At 41.7% G+C, this 22,230-nt stretch overlaps 1 protein-coding gene across 2 annotated transcripts; it reads right to left on the minus strand.

Annotated features, from left to right (window-relative positions):
- On the minus strand, nt 1–8,526 carry LOC124873442 (snRNA-activating protein complex subunit 1-like). 2 transcript variants are annotated; one of them, XM_047374085.1, is made up of 10 exons: nt 8,294–8,524; nt 7,803–7,959; nt 7,581–7,727; nt 7,366–7,470; nt 7,130–7,288; nt 6,441–6,494; nt 3,440–3,502; nt 3,054–3,192; nt 219–290; nt 1–134 (listed from the first exon to the last, which is right to left on the minus strand). In XM_047374085.1, the coding sequence occupies exons 1-10, from the start codon at nt 8,422–8,424 to the stop codon at nt 100–102; spliced, it is 1,062 nt and encodes a 353-aa protein (XP_047230041.1). In that variant the 5' UTR covers nt 8,425–8,524; the 3' UTR covers nt 1–99. The 2 variants fall into 2 exon arrangements, with proteins under 2 accessions (XP_047230041.1, XP_047230042.1); XM_047374086.1 differs by lacking the exon at nt 1–134 and having other exon boundaries at nt 219–286; nt 8,294–8,526.
- Between the last annotated feature and the right edge of the window lie 13,704 nt (nt 8,527–22,230).

Consider the following 22,230-nt stretch of genomic DNA (forward strand, 5'->3'; position numbering starts at 1 on the left):
GTCTGTGTAATAATTTATTACTTTTATATGAAAAATAATGAATTGTACCACAACGAATGTCAGTAAGTCTTTGAAATAGTTTGCTTCTCCAAAAGTACATCAACACTTGAATCTTCTCTCATTTTTTATTTTTTCTGGAATGAGATAAAAAGAACAAAATTTAGACAGACACATTGTATAAAAACACAGTTTTTAGACAAGAAATTCAAGATGTTCACCTTCCAAGGCAGGGTCCAGAGCAACAAGATGACTTATCAGAGTGGTTTTTATGGCTTCCTTACCCAGACTACCTAGGAAACACAGCCAGAGAGTAGTGTTTTAAACAACAGTCCGAACTAATGTGGAAAACTTCCAATTGGGCATATTTTTATAAACATTTTTATTTTGAGGTAACTAGGTCTACAAGCAGTAAGGAAAGGGTTCAAATGTCAGATTTGGACTTGCTTGAAGAAGCTATATGCCCACTTTTACTGGCTCTTATGGTGTTCAGACAATACTGTGATGAATGAAAATTAATGGCAGTGAAAAATTCAGTGCCCTGATTTGACTCTGTAAGCAGCAAGAAAAACTAGGAGGCAGAGCTCCACCAGGTTTCGTCAGATGCTGCACAGGAAATAAGAGCACAGATGTACCACCCAGGAGTTCTTTAATCTTTTACAGCATCATAAAAATACATATTAGACATCTACAAGTTGTAATCTGTATCTTTGACCCTTTATGTAACCCCTTATGCGATGGGACCTAAGGAGTGTGTTCATCCCGGCAATGACAATAGTTGGCAATAAATACAACTGAATCCGCAGAATTTGATTTATGTGATGTTGTGAAGTGTGGTAGTTCATCAAGAGGATTGTCCTCGTATGGTGTTAGAAAGAAAGGAATCCTCCACCTCATCAGACGCTGTTGCTTTTGGGCTCCCACTTTGACGACACAGACTCTCATAATGATGATGATTCTAATGATTTTAACCGTTTAATTTTTATTGATTCAAAAGATGATTTCCTTATTGTTTTACAAATATTATATTCATCATTTATTCATTTAATGTTTCTTGATTCTAATGATGCTCCTGTAAATGAGTAATGAACATACACAGTGTTGATGAGTTGGGAATCATGCTCTTTTGTTTTATTTCTTATATTTCTGTTTTATCTGTGTTTCTTTTATTTCTGGTCATTCCTTTACCATGTAGGTGACCACTTTGACGAAAAGGTAATGTGAGTACTTTCCTGCCTGATTATTTGTTAATGCACAGATGTGTTTTAATTTCCTTGTCAGGTTTTTCACTAGCCTAGGGGGATGACCACTATATTTAATTTTTTTATATATTCTTTTTCACTGTCACAATTGCTTGCCTTTCTTTTTTATCAGTGTCGATCACATATGAAACAAGTTTCATTTATAATCGAAAGGGTTGAATATGATGGAAATTTATTAAGTGCCTTATGTCCTAATTGAGGCGAGACACTCCCTGTCTTGACAAAAGGTGCTTCACTTCCCTTCCTTCTATGGAACCCCCGCTGTAAAATACAAGATAATACATTCATTGCAGGAGTCGAGACGTCTGGGTGAGAATTAACTTAATTCTCAGAAATTTCTATTTCTAATATCTGTTACATATCACTGAGTTTTGGTGTAGCAGACCAAGTTTGTTAGGTTGTTAAGTAGCAGCATGCACCACCATGTTAAAAAGGCCAGCCTAGATGATGCGTTAGAAATGCTACAGGTGTCGGGTTACACCGACAGTCGTTGCTGACTGGTTGAATCATTCCTTACTGCTTTCTTCACATCTCCCTGTATCCCGCACTCTGTATGTCCATCTATTTTTCTCTTCCTTTCTGCCTCTTTTCTCTTCCCATCTCCCACTCAGACAGACACACATTTATGGATTACTATCTTTTTGAGGACTTTGCATTGACTTCCATTCATTTTCATTAAACCTGACCCTACCCCTTTGACCATCTTCATAGCAGGCAACATGATGGCGGCCATTTTGTGTTTGGTACTTAAACAGCTTGTACTGCTGTTCCAACACCTAGACAACAGTGATTAATCTTAACGGGCAATTTAATAGACCTTTGCATATAGGCTGTTGTAAGCATTATAGATGGACTAAATGTAGCCAAGTTGCTAGTGTTAGCCCACATGCTAATTACAGCATTTAAGCTAAACATTAGCATTTAGGCTAAAATTCACTTACAATGCTAAAATGACATATTGAATGGAATGAATTCATATTAGCCAACATGCTAGCGTTAGCCAACATGATATTTTAGGCATTTAAGCTACCATTAGCATTTTTTCCAATTTTTAATTATAAGGCTAAATTACCCAATTGAATGGAGAGGTAATAGACAAAATGCTGGTGTTAGCCAGCATGCTTCTGTTAGCTTTTTAGCTACTTTTAGCTTATTCACTGCTTTTATAATACTGTTTCAACAACTAGTTTTGAGGTAACTTTAGCTTGTTAAGCTGTTTCTTAGCTCATAGTCTTCCTACTTTAATGGCTCAGATGACCGGTTTTTCTTGCTAATGTTTCTGTTATTTCTGCTAACTTATCAGATTTCAGTTGATTTTCTGCTGTCAACTTAAGCTTCTTTCCACTAACTCTTCTGTTATATGCCAGTTCATTGAATTTTAGCACTCTGCTGTCAACCTTAGCTTCATTCGTATAGCATTTCTGTTTTCTGCTAATTTATTACATTTCAGCAAATTTTCTGCAGTCAACTTCAACTTGTTTCTGCCAGCTTTCAGCTAAAGAATTCAGCTTTCACCATTCACCCTGCATTTTCACAGGAAATGCAATTTTTCTAGTTTTGTTCTAAAGTTCTGTGACCTGAAAACACGGTATGTCACTGTGTATCAGGTAAGACATGTTTTGATCTGACTATCACCTTTTAATTTTGGCATGATTTCAAAATGCATTCATAAAAAAGACAGATCAACAGGTTAAAAATGCAATACAAACACAAAGTTTCAACAAGATTGTTTAAAGAATTCTATTCAACATTTAACCTGTTTTGTTTTATTGTGGAATCACTGGAGGAATTTACCTAACATATGGATCTGCTTATCGGTCCTGTTTCTGAGTGACTGTTTCATTACTCTGGAATGACGTTCCTTCAAAAAGGATCCATCTTCTTGAGTAGTCAAATTTGTCTCCACCTGCCGATGGCGGCGCGACTTTGAAGCCTGAAAAGAAAGCGTTTTTTTTAAAATTCTTCTTTTATGGCTGCAGTTTTAAGTCTTCAAATAAATACTTTCAAATAAAAAAAGGCTACAAAAACTGAAACGATACTCAGAACACTCAATAGATGCTTTGCATATTGCATCAATTGCTGCATGCATATATTTTTGTGAGGCAAACAAAGATATTACAAACATAATGTAATTAAAATAATATTATAATGAAAGCCAACAAATATTGTACAGTACACACCTCCGATGCTTCTCCATAAGCCTTAGATTTTATGGATGCTAGGAGCATGGCCCTGTTGGAACACTAAACACACAAAGCAGGCAGTCAGTCAGCAGCACAACTGTAATTTAGTTCTCAGCTCTACTTTAATTACATGAAGATCTACAGGGGTTGGACAATGAAACTGGAAACACCTGTCATTTTAGCGTGGGAGGTTTCATGGCTAAATTGGACCAGCCTTGTAGCCAGTCTTCATTGATTGCACATTGCACCAGTAAGAGCAGAGTGTGAAGGTTCAATTAGCAGGGTAAGAGCACAGTTTTGCTCAAAATATTGAAATGCACACAACATTATGGGTCACCATACCAGAGTTCAAAAGAGGACAAATTGTTGGTGCACGTCTTGCTGGCGCATCTGTGACCAAGACAGCAAGTCTTTGTGATGTATCAAGAGCCACGGTATCCATGGGTAATGTCAGCATACCACCAAGAAGGACGAACCACATCCAACAGGATTAACTGTGGACGCAAGAGGATGCTGTCTGAAAGGGATGTTCGGGTGCTAACCCGAATTGTATCCAAAAGACATAAAACCACGGCTGCCCAAATCACGACAGAATTAAATGTGCACCTCAACTCTCATGTTTCCACCAGAACTGTCCGTCGGGAGCTCCACACGGCCGGGCTGCTATAGTAAATGGACTGAACTTATATAGCGCTTTTCCAGTCATACAGACCGCTCAAAGCGCTTTACACTAGAGCCACATTCACCCAATTGCACTCGCTCACACATTCATACACCGATACGCAGATCGGTAGGCAACTTGAGGTTAAGTGCCTTGCCCAGGGGCACATCAACCTATGGCAGGAGGAAGCTGGAATCGAACCCACAACCTTCTGATTGCAAGACGACTACTCTTCCTACTGAGCCACAGTCGCCAAACCTTTGGTCACTCATGCCAATGCCAAACGTCGGTTTCAATGGTGCAAGGAGCGCAAATCTTGGGCTGTGGACAATGTGAAACATGTATTGTTCTTTGATGAGTCCACGTTTACTGTTTTCCCCACATCCGGGAGAGTTATGGTGTGGAGAAGCCCCAAAGAAGCTGTTGCATGCCCAGAGTGAAGCATGGGGGTGGATCAGTGATGGTTTGGGCTGCCATATCATGGCATTCCCTGGCCCAATCTTGTGCTAGATGGGCGACGTCACTGCCAAGGACTACCGAACCATTCTTGAGGACCATGTGCATCCAATGGTTCAAACTGTATCCTGAAGGCGGTGACGTGTATCAGGATGACATGCACCAATACCCACGCAAGACTGGTGAAAGATTGGTTTGATGAACATGAAAGTGAAGGTTAAACATCTACACATGCCTGCACAGTCACAGATCTAAATATTATTGAGCCACTTGGGGTGTTTTGGAGGAAGCGAGTCAGGAAACGTTTTCCTCCACCAGTATCATGTAGTGACCTGGCCACTATCCTGCAAGTAGAATGGCTTAAAATCCCTCTGACCACTGTGCAGGACTTGCATATGTCATTCCCAAGACGAATTGACGCTATATGGGCCGCAAAAGGAGGCCCTACACCATACTAATAAATTATTGTGGTCTAAAACCAGGTGTTTCAGTTTCATTGTCCAACCCCTGTACATCGAGCCAGGTAGCTGAGACGCTGTCCAAGAGGGCCCATCAGCTTCTGCCTCCAACAACTTTATGTTCTTCTACTACAGATTATAAACTTGGCCCTGTCTTTCAGTGTTTAACCCCATCTGTCTCCTAGATGTAGCTATTGACTAAGTTTTCACTGCAACGAACTCCATGTGCTCTCTTTCATCCTATAGACCTGAAAACCAGCTTAGAGTTTACCTGTTAAACTGCAAGCGTGGAACAGTTGCACAAGTCTGTCCACTATGTCCTGTGTTGTTCGATTAGCCCCCAGATTAATTAATCCGAGGAAATCTGATCTTAAATGTCCATTGCTGGACACAGAAACAATGTACACAATGTCCTGTTCCGTTTTTGTTATATCTTCTGAACCCTCGAAGAGCACACCCCAAGTTGCTTGCAGTTTTTCTTTCAAATCTGAAGGTATTGTCTGAGCGATGCGCTGGATAATACTGCTTCCCCCTTCTCGAGAATGATACGTGTTCCCGACGGTAACTCCAAGCCTCCTCAGAAGTGGAATATCTTCGTCATATGAATGCATAGGACGTCCATGTTTTGCTTTGTGAAAAGCCAAAAGGAAAATATTACTCAGTGCTTGATGCTGTTCTTCAGTTTGTGTTTCCATTTGTCAAGTGGAACACTGGGCCTCTGTTCCTTGCTGCATCTGTTTTCATTATTAATTGCTTGAACTCCCTTCTGGTGTTCTCTGCTATTGGCATGTTTATCAAAAGCTGGATGACTGAAGTTTTTAGTCCCTGTATAATAAGGCGCTGTTTTTGTTCAGCAGAGATGGATTTTCACAGCATGGTCTGTGTTCATCATTCGTTTGAAGCCAGCTTACCTCCTGCAACCACTTTTCTGAAAACACGCGCTTCTTTTGTGGTTCAGACTCAGTCTGGGATTTATTTGGTGGTGGAGGAACACCAAAGTAATTGTTTAATGGAGCTTGCTTCTTTGACATTTTGATGACGTTCTAAAACAATGACTCATAGAGCCCATCCCTCCCCAAATCTTTCGTATGCAAATGAGCGTTATGACATTTCGTAAGGTACGCAGTTTTTTTTTTTGACAGTGCATGAGCACCTGCGCACCACTTATGTGCTCCTCTGATTATATGCATATTCCACAACATGCGTGTCATTCACTCTCCCTGAGGCAGATGTCCTTCAAATGGGCCTGATTTTGTAGAAGCAGTTTCTCTGGTCCATAAGGTGGACATAAAAGGACACAGTGATTGATTTTAAAATCAAAAGGTTCTAAAACCTATGTGTAGAGTTTTGCCCTTTCATTGAGTGCTTTTTTTTTAAAGAATAAGAATAAACAGTTTTTAAAAAAAGTACATTGGGAACATACCTCCTGCTGAGATGAAGTCCTCTCATAGATGTTTTTGTGTTCATCAAAAATGTCCTTTCAAGACAAAAAGGCAACAAATATTTGATTCAGCACTTGAGAAAAATGTCTTGTTAAACTTTTGGTAGAACACTCAAGCATCTAAATTTAAAACGTTGTGTTTTATCTGCTTTTGTCTTATGTGAGGAAACATGTCATGAGTACTGTTAACATGGTTATCGCTGCATTCAATCCCTCTTCTTTTAACAACAAACTAATTGATAAAGTTATACTTTGTCTCTTTTGTTGCTGTGTAAACATTCAATGTGCTACATGAAGTAAATATAGGGACAAGACTAGATAGTGCTATTCTGAATTTTGAAGTCTTTGTTAAAACAGTATATTAACAAACAAGATGACATACAAACAAATATTGTCTCTAATAATGATAGTTTGTTCCAGAACAAACTCTTTCGGAAAAAAAAACTGTTGCTGAAGGAATCTACCTCATCTTCTCCACAAAGTACTTTACTGGATGTCAGTTTGACTGCAATACGCAAAGAAATAAAAAGGATGCAACATGAAAAAAGACAATGTATTAAAAATTACGTTTTGGGTACAATTCATTGCTAAAAGATGCACAAGTGGAAAATGGAAAAAAGGAAATGTTCTTTGATTGTTACGTCATAAAACATTACATGTCAATATCTCACCCTCCCTTGTTGCCAGTTGTAGAATTCCATCACAGTGCTGCAGAGCTGAGAGACAATGTCTTTACGGATCAGGTTAACAGAAGTATTTGTTGGTGCTGTGATCTGAGAAATGATGTTTGTCTTCATATTTTTGTACAGCTCATAGATATTTGACATTTCCTGCAGAAGTGACAAAATATATTATTTCAGAAAGTTAATCTATGTAGCGAAGGAATGACCTGTTACTCTGTACTTACCTCAAGCAGCTGGGTATTTATTAGTTCCTGTGGACAAGATGCTCGTTCTATGAACTGCTCGCACAGCATTGGCTTCTCCTCATTCCTCTTTGTCCTATAAAGAAGCTGAATGGAGAAAATGATAAGTGACACAAAAAAAAAACTGAACACCGTGGTGTGTATACAAATTCGACCACTTTAACCACCACAACAAAGGTTTGAGTAAGATGGCTCACCAGAGTTGGCATAGCAGTGAACTGGAAAGCTTTGCAAATCATAAGCTGTTTTAAGATGTAGACAACATCGAGGTGCTGAGCATCCATTGCATCTTTCTCAAAGTTTTTCACATCCTCCCAGTCCTTCAAGGCTACACGGATCTGCAGCTGGAGACAAAAAAATATATATTATTTACCTGATGTTTCCCTCTAAACACATGGGATGTGTACTCCGATCCTGACCTGTTCTGAAGTTGAGGCAGTCTGGCAATGGTAAAAGCTGTACAGCAGGTAAAGTCCACCAACACGGATCTGAAAACTGAACGGTGGCAGGAAATAGCAATATGCTATGTCCAGAACCAGACGACAGAACGCTCGCTTCTTGTGGGTCGGTTTGCCACTGTGACAAAAAATTTATAAATAAGAAAAAAATACTAACCAACGTGTGCCACCAAAGCCAGAAAATGGGAAAGAGAAGCTTTCCTTCAAATCACTTAATCTTTGTCAACTGAAATAATGCTATTGAATACAATGCGAAAACATACACAGACGGCCTTCCCACCGAACAAGAGATTAACCATACCTTCGTTTACAAAAAGTCTAAAACGACGAAATATTCGGGAAACAACTACTTTTCCTAACTAATATAAACGTTTTTCACTACATCAGGATCCGTAACGGGCTGTAAGTTAGTGAGTTTAACATACGTATGCAAGAGTTAGCCGTAGAATTACCTAAAGATCTGAACGAACTTCATCTCCTTCCAAATGTTGGAGAAAACCTCAAAGCGGACAGACTGTGTTTGTTGGAAACGGCCTAGTAATGACTCACAGTCTGATTTGACATGTTTCCTGTAGAAATCCATCTCAAACTATATTCAAAAACGAGTAGCAGCAAGAGAAAATCAATGATATTCCATATAACGTTTTTTCTTCTTCTTATCTTTTTCCTTCTTCTGGAGTTTATTGGCGGTTGGCAAAAAGTTAAGGTGTTCTTTACCGCCACCAACTGGTATGGAGCGTGGTTCATCGTGGTTTAATTTCTCACTCTTCTGTTTGTGCATTTTGTTTTCTTAAAAAAAACAATAATTTATATGTTTGCTCCCTAATGTCATTTGCAATATGTTTACTATATGAAACTTTTCTTTAATGCTTTCAAATTATGTCATCATAAATCTTCTTTTGTGCCATCCTCCCCACAGTGGTCACATTTTCCTGTATGCTTTTGTATTTTCAAAAGTACAGGTCCTTCTCAAAATATTAGCATATTGTGATAAAGTTCATTATTTTCCATAATGTAATGATGAAAATTTAACATTCATATATTTTATATTCATTGCACACTAACTGAAATATTTCAGGTCTTTTATTGTCTTAATAAGGATGATTTTGGCTACAGCTCATGAAAACCCAAAATTCCTATCTCACAAAATTAGCATATTTCATCGACCAATAAAAGAAAAGTGTTTTTAATACAAAGAACGTTCAACCTTCAAATAATCATGTACAGTTATGCACTCAATACTTGGTTGGGAATCCTTTGGCGAGAACTGCCTGCTTCAATGCGGCGTGGCATGGAGGCAATCAGCCTGTGGCACTGCTGAGGTCTTATGGCGGCCAGGATGCTTCGATAGCGCCTTTAGCTCATCCAGAGTGTTGGGTCTTGAGTCTCTCAACGTTCTCTTCACAATATCCACAGATTCTCTATGGGGTTCAGTCAGGAGAGTTGGCAGGCCAATTGAGCACAGTGATACCATGGTCCAGTAAACCATTTACCAGTGGTTTTGGCACTGTGATCAGGTGCCAGGTCGTGCTAAAAAAATGGAAATCTTCATCTCCATAAAGCTTTTCAGCAGATGGAAGCATGAAGTGCTCCAAAATCTCCTGATAGCTAGCTGCATTGACCCTGCCCTTGATAAAACACAGTGGACCAACACCAGCGTGACACGGCACCCCAGACCCTCACTGACTGTGGGTAATTGACACTGGACTTCTGGCATTTTGGCATTCCTTCTCCCCAGTCTTCCTCCAGACTCTGGCACCTTGATTTCGAATGACAATGCAGAATTTGCTTTCATCCGAAAAAAGTACTTGGACCACTGAGCAACAGTCAGTGCTGCTTCTCTGTAGCCCAGGTCAGGTGCTTCTGCCGCTGTTTCTGGTTCAAAAGTGGCTTGACCTGGGGAATGCGGCACCTGTAGACCCATTTCCTGCACAGCTGTGCATGGTGGCTCTGGATTGTTTCTACTCCAGACTCAGCCACTGCTCGCAGGTCCCCCAAGGTCTGGAATCGGCCCTTCTCCACAATCTTCCTCACGGGTCCAGTCCACCTCTTCTCGTTGTGCAGCGTTTTCTGCCACACTTTTTCCTTCCCACAGACTTCCCACTGAGGTGCCTTGATACAGCACTCTGGGAACAGCCTATTCGTTCAGAAATGTCTTTCTGTGTCTTACCCTCTGCTTGAGGGTGTCAATAGTGGCCTTCTGGACAGCAGTCAGGTCTGCAGTCTTACCCATGATGGGGTTTTGAGTGATGAACCAGGCTGGGAGTTTTAAAGGCCTCAGGATCTTTTGCAGGTGTTTAGAGTTAACTCGTTGATTCAGATGATTAGGTTCATAAGCTCGTTTTAGAGACCTTTAATGATATGCTAATTTGTGAGATAGGAATTTTGGGTTTTCATGACGCTGTATGCCAAAATCATCTGTATTAAGACAATAAACGACTGAAATATTTCAGTTAGTGTGCAATGAATATAAAATATATGAATGTTAAATTTTCATCATTACATTATGGAAAATAATTAACTTTATCACAATATGCTAATATTTTGAGAAGGACCTGTATACAATTCCGTTGTCCGATGAGCTAATCCCTCCCTCCTACTTCCCTATGTCTAAAGGGATTGCTCAAACCAGCTGTCTATCCAACGGGTCCGGACTTCCCCAAACCTGAAAGGTCTTACTAAGCAGGTTTAATGAAAGTTCTGTTTTAGCTGGTGTCAGGAAATGACTCGCCTAGCCTCTGACAGCCTTCATCCAAAAGTCTCACCCTTCTTCAACTGGTGGTCTGGACGAGTGAGTAGCCTATCGCAGTCATCCACACTTTCAACAGCCACTTTTGTTCACGGCTGCTCATTCCCTGATTTTACAACTGGCTCTTGGTATATGTGCTAGGTTGATTTTAGTGGCTCGGCACGAGCCCCATGGGCGCTGTTTTAACAAACTTGGCTAAGGCAACCTATAAAAACCTCCTAAAATATCTTGGAACCAGGCAACAAGACTTTTTACCACCAATGAAAAACCAAAAAATATGGTGACTCAAATAATTGAATGTCCACGATTTAACTAGAATTTCATATGCTTTCTTTAATTAGTAACACTTTGCAGGGGTCAGTAACAGCTTAAATTTGGCAACACATAATAATTTCAATAATAGAAATGAATCAATCAACTCAACCTGTCTTTCCCTGATGCTGAAACTAGTGAGATTGGAGAGGCTTTGAAAATGGAGGCTCATCCATGCACCTGATGGAGAAGATTCTTCTGGTAACAACGAGTGGTTTCTTGAAGGGAATATGACTTAATCTTCAGTTTTCTTCCTTTAAGTGGCAGGCACTGATGCTCCAGGCTTCAATGGTAAAACAGGATCTTTGTTGTTATTTGTCTCCGAAGACAGTAATTTCCAGAGGCTGAAGAGTTGAAGGAAACCCGGAGACATAAATTAAGTTGATTCAGGACTTCCAGAAGCCTGAAACTTAGAGCAATCAGCTGTTCACTGATCAAGTTCACTTTGGTTGTCTTCATAAAAAGGCTTTAGATTAAATCAGATTCTTAATCTTGAAGCACAGTCCTTTCTGGGCCCACGGGTTGATCCTCTTTTTTAATGCAGTCGATTAGTGGGGCTGTGTCTCTGTTCCTTTTCCATCTAAGCTTCTTTTCTCCGTCCGATCTTGTTCGCTGGTCTTCTGCGAGGAAACAACCCCATTTCTGCTCTCAGCATTGTTTTTATAGCGCTTGATGCTTTCACCAGTCAGGCCCTTATTAGGCGTCTTAGTTATTGCGCAACCTATTCAGCTCAGCTTCTTGATTATTGCTCAATACTTTTGTAATGGTCATTGTGACCTACTGATTCTGTTTGTCGGCCTTGGAGATGCCGATAATAGCCACGCAGCTGGCTGTAGTCGCATCCTCCCTTCTTCCCGTTTAGACTTCAAAAGGTTCGCTGTCAGCATGCAGCTGGCTCTCATCACTCCCAGTCATCCTACAGTTCTTTCCCTAATCTGCTCCGTTTTAAACTTTACACAGTATTACACATTCCATTCTTCAGCTTTCAGCATTTACTTTAAAACACAGTTGCAAAACCATCACTTCATTCTTTTTATTCATGCTTCACAAATGATTAACGTTATATCTCTTTCATATATAGCTGATTGAGAATGTCAAACCTTAATGTTTTTTACTCTAATTCTCAGTTCTTACCCACAGTTCAATCATAAATCTTTTAACTTGTTAATCAAAGGTTACTAATTTCATTTAATACATGTGAAAGAATGTAAAATCATCATACATCATTGGATACTTGTTGTTTATACTTCTGCAAAAGATAAGACAGATAACATGTGGCAGATAATATGTGGCTCCATACAGGCCTCTCCAGCCTCTCAGCTCCAGAATATGAGAACAAGCTTGTTTCACTCTCCACTGTATCAACCGTGTATTTTAATAATTATTGCATGGATTACACATAAGGATATTTATTGTTACTTTTATGGAGTTAACTGTGAGCAGTTACTAAATGTTGCATGGATTACATGGAAAGATCTCACCTTATTTTGACAACAATTAAGACCTCTATATTCAGATATTAGTCTTGTTATTAATCTTTCCTTTCTGCTCCTTCCAGTTCTCATTTGTCCTACTTCCTTTTTAATCCTATAAAACCATGTTCCTTTTCTTTCCCTATCTCACCGTTTCTGCCATTCTTTCTTCAGTTTTTGTTAGATGATACTCATTGCTTTTGCTTTACTTGTTTGTACCGTAAGGTTTATATGATTTTGAGTTGCTTTCTTTGCCCTCTTATCTGTCCATCTAATTTTCTTTTATAGCAATGCGCTGGTACCAAAAACGTACTATTGTAAAACCCATCTTCTGTGATAACCTCTCATTTTTGGGCGTATTGTTGGTTGGTAAATAGCTATGTGGTGCATTACAGTGAAAAAACAAAAATACATAAAATTTATTCTTCTAATTATAGCAGGCGGCTCAGCACAAGATCCACTTTCGAACAGGTGGGTGTTAGGGTTAGGCTCACACTTTCCAAATTTTGCTTGTTCTGTTGCGGAAGCGCGCATCTCTCAGTAGCAAATTGAAGAAGTAAACAGATTGAAATATGACCCACATAGGTACTTTTAAACATATTCATAATATTAAAACGTTTCTTATACATGGACATCCTAAAAAAGTGTTATTGTTTGGCCAATTAATTCAAGAAAATACAGTTTTGATACTTTATACAAGTTTGAGTCAAATGTTTCAAAGTCAGCACTTCCACTATATCTGCAGAGAAAAACTGCGTTGATGTCCTGGACTCTATCGATAAGAAGCTAACCAGCCGGGATGCTTGTCTTGCCCTGGTGGAGGTTTTTCACTGGGAATTTCAAGCTCTGAGGGAGTTTCTGGACTTCAGCCAGGAACTACTAGCTTCGGTCACAGCTTAGAACCAATAACTGAGGGATAATGTGTAAACCTTTACTGACACAGCTGTCCAGATAAAACAAAAAATGAAGGAGACCAGGGACAACCTAGTGTTCTCCAGCATGTGAAACAGCCTCATATAACCAGTGTGAAAGGAGCTAAACAGATTGCGGCTGTCCTGCAGAGTAATGCACAGACACTGGTTTTAGCCATGTGCGCCACATAACATGAAAGCACGGGACATACAGGTCCTTCTCAAAATATTAGCATACTGTGATAAAGTTCATTATTTTCCATAATGTCATGATGAAAATTTAACATTAATATATTTTAGATTCATTGCACACTAAGTGAAATATTTCAGGTCTTTTATTGTCTTAATACGGATGATTTTGGCATACAGCGCATGAAAACCCAAAATTCCTATCTCACAAAATTAGCATATTTCATCCGACCAATAAAAGAAAAGTGTTTTTAATACAAAAAACGTCAACCTTCAAATAATCATGTACAGTTATGCACTCAATACTTGGTCGGGAATCCTTTTGCAGAAATGACTGCTTCAGTGCGGCGTGGCATGGAGGCAATCAGCCTGTGGCACTGCTGAGTTCTTATGGAGGCCCAGGATGCTTCGATAGCGGCCTTTAGCTCATCCAGAGTGTTGGAGCTTGAGTCTCTCAACGTTCTCTTCACAATATCCCACAGATTCTCTATGGGGTTCAGGTCAGGAGAGTTGGCAGGCCAATTGAGCACAGTGATACCATGGTCAGTAAACCATTTACCAGTGGTTTTGGCACTGTGAGCAGAGTGCCAGGTCGTGCTGAAAAATGAAATCTTCATCTCCATAAAGCTTTTCAGCAGATGGAAGCATGAAGTGCTCCAAAATCTCCTGATAGCTAGCTGCATTGACCCTACCCTTGATAAAACACAGTGGACCAACACCAGCAGCTGACACGGCACCCCAGACCATCACTGACTGTGGGTACTTGACACTGGACTTCTGGCATTTTGGCATTTCCTTCTCCCCAGTCTTCCTCCAGACTCTGGCACCTTGATTTCCGAATGACATGCAGAATTTGCTTTCATCCGAAAAAAGTACTTTGGACCACTGAGCAACAGTCCAGTGCTGCTTCTCTGTAGCCCAGGTCAGGTGCTTCTGCCGCTGTTTCTGGTTCAAAAGTGGCTTGACCTGGGGAATGCGGCACCTGTAGCCCATTTTCCTGCACACGCCTGTGCACGGCTCTGGATGTTTCTACTCCAGACAAAGGTCTGGAATCGGCCCTTCTCCACAATCTTCCTCAGGGTCCGGTCACATCTTCTCGTTGTGCAGCGTTTTCTGCCACACGTTTTCCTTCCCACAGACTTCCCACTGAGGTGCCTTGATACAGCACTCTGGGAACAGCCTATTCGTTCAGAAATTTCTTTCTGTGTCTTACCCTCTGCTTGAGGGTGTCAACAGTGGCCTTCTGGACAGCAGTCAGGTCGGCAGTCTTACCCATGATTGGGGTTTTGAGTGATGAACCAGGCTGGGAGTTTTAAAGGCCTCAGGAATCTTTTGCAGGTGTTTAGAGTTAACTCGTTGATTCAGATGATTAGGTTCATAGCTCGTTTAGAGACCCTTTTAATGATATGCAATTTTGTGAGATAGGAATTTTGGGTTTTCACGAGCTGTATGCCAAAATCATCCGTATTAAGACAATAAAAGACCTGAAATATTTCAGTTAGTGTGCAATGAATCTAAAATATATGAATGTTAAATTTTCATCATTACATTATGGAAAATAATGAACTTTATCACAATATGCTAATATTTTGAGAAGGACCTGTAGAAGATGAGATGTAGTTTCCTCAGAGTTATGAGGAGGTGCAGTGGTGCAAAAAGTGGGTATGAACTACATGCGGCGCATAGGGGCGCCAAAGCGATGCAGCAAATGATTGGCATTTTCTGTAGTTAATAGCTGCTTGCGCATGTGCAAATGATATGATTAATAACAGAGGTTCGTCACTGAATATGCAAAGCTCCGCTCTTTCCCCTGCAGTCACCCCTCCCTCCAACCTACACACACATTATAGGCGCTCCAGTGTGCTATTCCTCGAGAGTCGGGAACCATGTGTCACCATTTAATGACAGGGAGCTAAAGATGAAGAGGGGGAAAAGAAAGCTTTCGGCGGCACCAAACAAGAAACGGAAGAGGGAGAAGGAGAAAGATGTAATGGAGATGAAAAAAGATAAAGGAACTTGTTTGTGATTATTTTATTGTTCAGAGAGTAATCATGTGTTTTACTAGATGGTGAAGAATAAAACAGATAAATTATAGAACTTGGCAGTTCACATGTCTTCACTTGCATATAACACTACAGTGCTGTTGTGATGTATCTGATAAGTCTGACCAGATGCAGCATCAAATGACTGATATTCAACAAGGATATCATTTAAAATTAAAATGTCATGCTTTTATATGTGGTTTGATTGCAGTATTTTTGAAACCTTAACATAAAGTTAATGTCATTCAGTTGTGAGGGTTTAGAGAGCACAGACATAAAGAATCAGGACAGGCAGGGGAAGGTGACAGGTTGGTCTAGTATTAGGTGGCAGTGTAGGAAAACCCACTTAATACCAAATTAATTTTAAAATATTATTTATATTAAAAATGGGCATTAGCAAGATGTGTAATTTCTTTTAAGCAATTAAATAATGCTTCTTTGACAATGTGACTTAGCGGAGAAGAACACAGGCAAGGGGTGAAGAAAACAGACATGAGGTCAGTGATGGCATCTCCTATGGAGGAGACCAGTGATGACATCAGGTAGGAATAATTAAACTAGTGAAGCCACAATAACCTAGATGCCCAGTATGGTTTTAATTTCTGCTGACCACCTATTCACTGTCTCATTTTGGGCAAATTAGTGCAGACAGATATGGCAAGTCAATCACCCCAGAGGGGATTGTGGAACAGAGGTGCAGATGAGGGAGAGGAACAGAGAGGTCTAGATGACGATTCAATTCAGTTTCAGTTTATTTATATAGCGCCAATTCACAACACATGTTGTCTCAAGGCACTTCACAAAAGTCAGGTGCATGCATTCCAATTAATCCTAACCATTGAACAGTGCATTCAGAGTTAGTTATTTATTCAAATTGGATAAAAATGTTTTTCTATCTAAGGAAACCCAGCAGATTGCATCCAGTCAGTGACTTGCAGCATTCACTCCTCCTGGATGAGCATGTAGAGACAGTGGACAGTCACTGGCGTTGACTTTGCAACAATCCCTCATACTGAGCATGCATGTAGTGATAGTGGAGAGGAAAAACTCCCTTTTAACAGGAAGAAACCTCCAGCAGAACCAGGCTCAGTGTGAGCGGCCATCTGCCGCCACCGACTGGGGGTTAGAGAGAACAGAGAGAACGGAGGTAAAAAATGAGGAAGATAGCCTAAGCCATTCTAACTATAAGCTTTATCAAAAAGGAAAGTTTTAAGCCTAGCCTTAAAAGTAGACAGGGTGTCTGCCTCACGGACCAAAACTGGGAGCTGGTTCCACAGGAGAGGAGCCTGATAACTAAAGGATCTGCCTCCCATTCTACTTCTAGAGACTCAAGGAACCACCAGTAAACCTGCAGTCTGAGAACGAAGTGCCCTGTTAGGAACATATGGAACAATCAGATCTCTGATGTATGATGGAGCTAGATCATTAAGGGCTTTATATGTGAGGAGGAGAATTTTAAATTCTATTCTGGATTTAACAGGGAGCCAATGAAGGGAAGCTAAAATAGGAGAAATATGATCTCTCTTTTTAATTTTCATCAGAACTCTTGCAGCAACATTTTGAATCAGCTGAAGGCTTTTTGTAGGATCTCTGCTCCTCCCCTTCTGGTTGGTTCTGGCAGCTCATTGTCTGCAGCTGCAACGCATTCTCCTAATGAGCTCATGGGCTTCTTAAGGTAGCTGCTGATACAGACCTTTGCTGGAACATAACCTCAGTTATGTGGACTCCTGTCTGTCTGCCTATCCGTCTGCCTGCCTGCCTGCCTGCCTGCCTGTCTGCCTGTCGACCTGCCCATCTGCCTACCTGCCTGCCAACATCTGGTAATACTCCCTCCTACGGACTGCACTGTAAATATTCTCATCACCAGTACTCTCTCTCTCTCTCTCCTTGGATTCCTGGGTTTACCTCCTCCTCCTCTGGCTTCTGGACAACTCCAACTCAAGATTCCTTAAACAAAGTCTACAGTAGAAATAAACCTCATTTACCGTCTTATCCTGTGTGCTGAGTCTGTTTCATCCTCTGGTTTTGTTCTACTTCGACTATCTAAGCAATTCATGATAGTATGTTCCAGCCATCTAACATGTCGAAGAACAATTCAGATGATGAACAGACTTCCTTAAAGGAACGCCTACAATCTACTGAAACCATGCTTCAACAGCTACTGCAACAACAAAGGACTACGGATTCTCATTTCACAGAACTTGGTGGTATGGTTCATGCTTTAAGCGAAATCATAACCAAATTCTCACCTGCCTCTTCCAATCCTCCAGTTCGTTTAGAGAATCCTCAGCCACCCACAATTCTATCTTCTGGGATCCGAGAGCCTGACTTCCGTCCGTCTGAACTGTTTGATGGTAATCCTAATAACTTTGGTGGTTTTCTCTCCAGTGTGATTAGCATTTAGTCGTTCCCCTCCCTTTTCTTTCCCTACTGCTGCCTCCAAGATTACTTATATTGTTACCTCGCTAAAGGGATCTGCTCTGCGCTGGGCGCACGCCTATTTGGCATCTAACCCTGTTAAGTCTCTTAGTTATGCCATTTTTTTCTGTCACTTCAAGGGAGTCTTCGATCAACCACTCCAGCAGGAGGCAGCGGCTAAGAAGATACTCACCCTCAAACAGGGAAGGAGAGCGTTGGCTGAGTTTGCCATCGACTTCCGGGTGGCAGCGCAGGAGGTGGGTTGGGATGAAGCGGCACTCAAGGGTCTTTTTGTTAATTCCCTTATAGATCAAGTAAAGGAACAGTTGGTTTTAAGAGATGAACCCGAAAGACTGGATGAATTAATCAACCTATCGATCCGCATTGACAACCGTCTAAGAAAGAGACAAACAGAAAGGAACCACAATTCACAGTGGCAGCACTCTCTGGCGCCTCGAACCACTTTCCTCGACGCACCCACTTCCTCTTCAGAGGGATCTGCGGAACCGGAGCCGATGCAGATTGGTCACACTCGACTCTCCCCAGAGGAACGACAACGTCGCTTTGAGGGTGGTCTTTGCCTATATTGTGGACAAGGAGGACATTTTATCACAAGATGCCCCAAGAAGGGAAAAGAGAGGGCTCGTCAATAGGTCAGGGGACAGGTTATCTTCCCCTGTCTCTCGTCTGTGTTTTCCGGTCAGTATTATTGTTGGCCAAGAGAAGTTTCCTGTTGACGCTTTTATTGATTCTGGTGCTGAACAGAATCTTATTTCCTTGGATCTGGTTGATAAACTTCAAATACCCTCTCAGCCTCTCAACCATTCCCTTTCTGTCACTGGCATCACTGGTCAAACCATGTCTCAAGTGAGATTTAAAGTGCCTCAGCTTCACATAATCACCTCTGGTAACCATCATGAATGGGGAGAGTTCTTTGTTGTCTTTTCCATCTCTCGACAATTAGTTTTGGGGTTTCCCTGGTTGCAGAAACATAATCCTGCTATTAATTGGGTGGAGGGCAGAGTAGAGAGATGGAGTAATCTCTGTGTCCAGAACTGTTTAAGAACTGCTGTCTCTCACTCTATCATACAACTCAAACCTTCTGAACCTGTTGATCTGTCCAAAGTTCCACCTGAATACCACAATCTCGCACCTGTGTTTAGCAAACAAGGGGCTCTTTCTTTACCTCTGCATCACCCCTATGACTGCCCTATTGATCTCCTCCCAGGCGCTCCGCTACCATCCATCAGACTCTTCAATCTCTCCGGACCCGAGAGAAAGGTCATGAAAGAGTACATTGAGGATTCTTTAGCATTTGGGATCATTTGTCTGTCTACCTCCCCTGTTGGCGCCGGATTCTTCTTCGTGGGTAAGAAGGACGGCACATTAAGACCCTGTATTGATTATAGAGGATTGAATCAAATCACTATTAAAAATAAATACCCACTACCACTTATTGATTCCATACATGAACAATTACATTCTGCCAAGATCTTCACTAAACTCGACCTGCGCAATGCTTACCATTTGGTCCGGATCCGAGAGGGTGATGAGTGGAAAACAGCTTTCAAAACCCCCCTAGGACATTTTGAGTATTTGGTTATGCCTTTCGGGTTGACTAATGCACCCGCTGTTTTCCAGGCTCTTATTAATGATGTTCTTCGTGACTTTCTCAACTTCTTTGTTTTCGTTTATCTGGATGACATTTGGATTTTTTCCCAGGACATAGAACAACATCGCCAGCATGTCAGAACAGTTCTCCAGAGGCTTTTTGAGAATCAACTCTTTGTTAAAGCCAAAAAGTGCAAATTCAGTGTCACATCTGTGTCTTTTTTGGGTTTTATTTTTGAGGCAGGCAGGTACAGAACTGATCCCGAGAAAACCAAGGCAGTGGCAGAGTGGCCTACTCCAACTGATCGCAGGCAACTTCAAAGGTTCTTGGGATTTGCAAATTTTTATAGGAGGTTTATAAGGAACTACAGTCAGGTCACTGCACCTCTCACTCAACTCACCTCTTCTCTGAAAACGTTCCATTGGACTCCTGAGGCAGAAAGGGCATTTGGGGAATTAAAGACTCTATTTTCTTCAGCACCCATATTGACCCATCCTGATCCATGTGCACAATTTATTGTAGAGGTTGATGCTTCTGACATTGGAGTAGGGGCTATTCTATCTCAACGGTCTCCTCTGGATGATAAGGTACATCCATGTGCCTATTTTTCTCGTCACTTGTCTCCAGCAGAGCAAAATTATGATGTGGGCAACCGTGAACTTTTAGCCATCAAGTTGGCGCTTGAGGAATGGCGGCATTGGTTAGAGGGTACTGAAGTCCCTTTTCTCATTTGGACTGATCATAAGAACCTTTCCTACATTCAAAATGCCAAGAGACTTAACCCCAGACAAGCCCGTTGGTCTCTGTTTTTTTGCTCGTTTTCATTTTTCTATCTCCTACAGACCCGGTTCCAAGAACATTAAGCCTGACGCTCTCACTCTCCAGTTCTCGCATTCTGACCAACTCAAGACTGAAGCTTCCATCCTACTGGATTCTTGAATTGTGGGCGCCCTCACCTGGGCTATTGAAAAGGACATCAGGGAGGCACAGAGGTCCGAACCTGACCCAGGTACTGGCCCAGTGGGCAAGCTGTTCGTTCCCAACTCTGTCGTCAATAAAGTTCTGGATTGGGTGCACAACAATAAATTGACTTGTCATCCTGGGGTGACTCGTATGATCACATTTACCAAAAGGTATTTCTGGTGGCCGACTATGAACCTCAACATTAAAGATTTTGTTGCAGCTTGTCCCACATGTGCTCGAAACAAGAACACTAATCACCCTTAGCCGCCCCTGGTCCCACATTTCCGTTGATTTCATCACTGGTCTCCCGCCATCTGACGGTAACACAGTCATCTTTACTGTTGTTGACAGATTCTCTAAAACAGCCCATTTTGTTCCTTTACCCAAGCTTCCGTCTGCATTGGAGACTGCCCAACTCCTGGTTCTCCACGTTTTCCGCATCCATGGCATACCTTTGGACATTGTTTCCGACCGAGGCCCGCAGTTCATCTCGCAAGTTTGGAAGGAGTTTTGCAAAGCTCTTGGTGCCTCCGTAAGTCTTTCGTCTGGATACCACCCCCAATCTAATGGACAGACAGAAAGATGCAACCAGGAACTTGAAGTCGCCTTGAGGTGCGTAATAAATGACAATCCCTCTTCTTGGTGCAAACATCTCACATGGATCGAATATGCTCACAACACACATACTTCCTCGGCTACTGGTTTGTCCCCCTTTGATGCTTCACTGGGCTATCTACCCCCGCTGTTTCCCAGTGTTGAATCTGACATCCTGGTCCCCTCTGTTCAGCATTATGTTTCCAGGTGTCGTAGGATCTGGCAACAGACCAGGAGGACCCTCCTACGCACCCTGGAACAAAATAAGAAGTTCGCTAACCGTCACTGTTCTGCTGCACCTGTCTACCGCATCAATCAGAGAGTCTGGCTTTCCACCAGGAATATTAAATTAAAAGATACTTCTAGAAAGTTGGCCCCCCGTTTCATTGGCCCTTTTCTCATCGAGAGGATCATCAACCCATCTGCGTTGAGACTCAAACTACCATCTTCCATGCACATTCACCCTACTTTCCATGTTTCCCAGATCAAGCCAGTCTCGGAAAGCCCCCTGAGTCCTCCCACCAAGCCCCCTCCTCCTGCTCGACTCATTGATGACCACCCTGCGTATACGGTCAATCGTATCCTGGATGTTCGGCGTAGGGGGCGTGGTTTTCAATATCTTGTGGATAGGTCAGGATATGGACCTGAAGAGAGAACCTGGGTTCCCGGTTCTCACATCCTGGACCCTGCTCTCATCACGTCCTTTTACAAACGCCATCCTGAAAAGCGTTCTGGATTGCCTGGAGGCAATCGTTGAGGGGAGGGTACTGTAGGATCTCTGCTCCTCCCCTTCTGTTTGGTTCTGGCAGCTCATTGTCTGCAGCTGCAACACATTCTCCTAATGAGCTCATGGGCTTCTTAAGGTAGCTGCTGATACAGACCTTTGCTGGAACATAACCTCAGTTATGTGGACTCCTGTCTGTCTGCCTATCCGTCTGCCTGCCTGTCTGCCTGTCGACCTGCCTATCTGCCTGCCAACATCTGGTAATACTCCCTCCTAAGGACTGCACTGTAAATATTCTCATCACCAGTACTCTCTCTCTCTCCTTGGATTCCTGGGTTTATATCTCCTCCTCCTCTGGCTTCTGGACAACTCCAACTCAAGATTCCTTAAACAAAGTCTACAG

Source organism: Girardinichthys multiradiatus, chromosome 9, assembly GCF_021462225.1.
Source record: "Girardinichthys multiradiatus isolate DD_20200921_A chromosome 9, DD_fGirMul_XY1, whole genome shotgun sequence".
Lineage (NCBI taxonomy): Eukaryota > Metazoa > Chordata > Actinopteri > Cyprinodontiformes > Goodeidae > Girardinichthys > Girardinichthys multiradiatus.

What these genes read in the sequence shown, in the direction of transcription:
- LOC124873442 (XM_047374085.1), bottom strand. Translation starts at nt 8,424, where the DNA reads ATGGATTTCTACAGGAAACATGTCAAATCAGACTGTGAGTCATTACTA. An exon ending in CTGCCTCAACTTCAGAACAG is followed by an intron (nt 7,728 to 7,802) that starts GTCAGGATCGGA and finishes TTTTGTCTCCAG; the next exon opens with CTGCAGATCCGTGTAGCCTT. An exon ending in TAAGCAGATCCATATGTTAG is followed by an intron (nt 291 to 3,053) that starts GTAAATTCCTCC and finishes TGTGTTTCCTAG; the next exon opens with GTAGTCTGGGTAAGGAAGCC.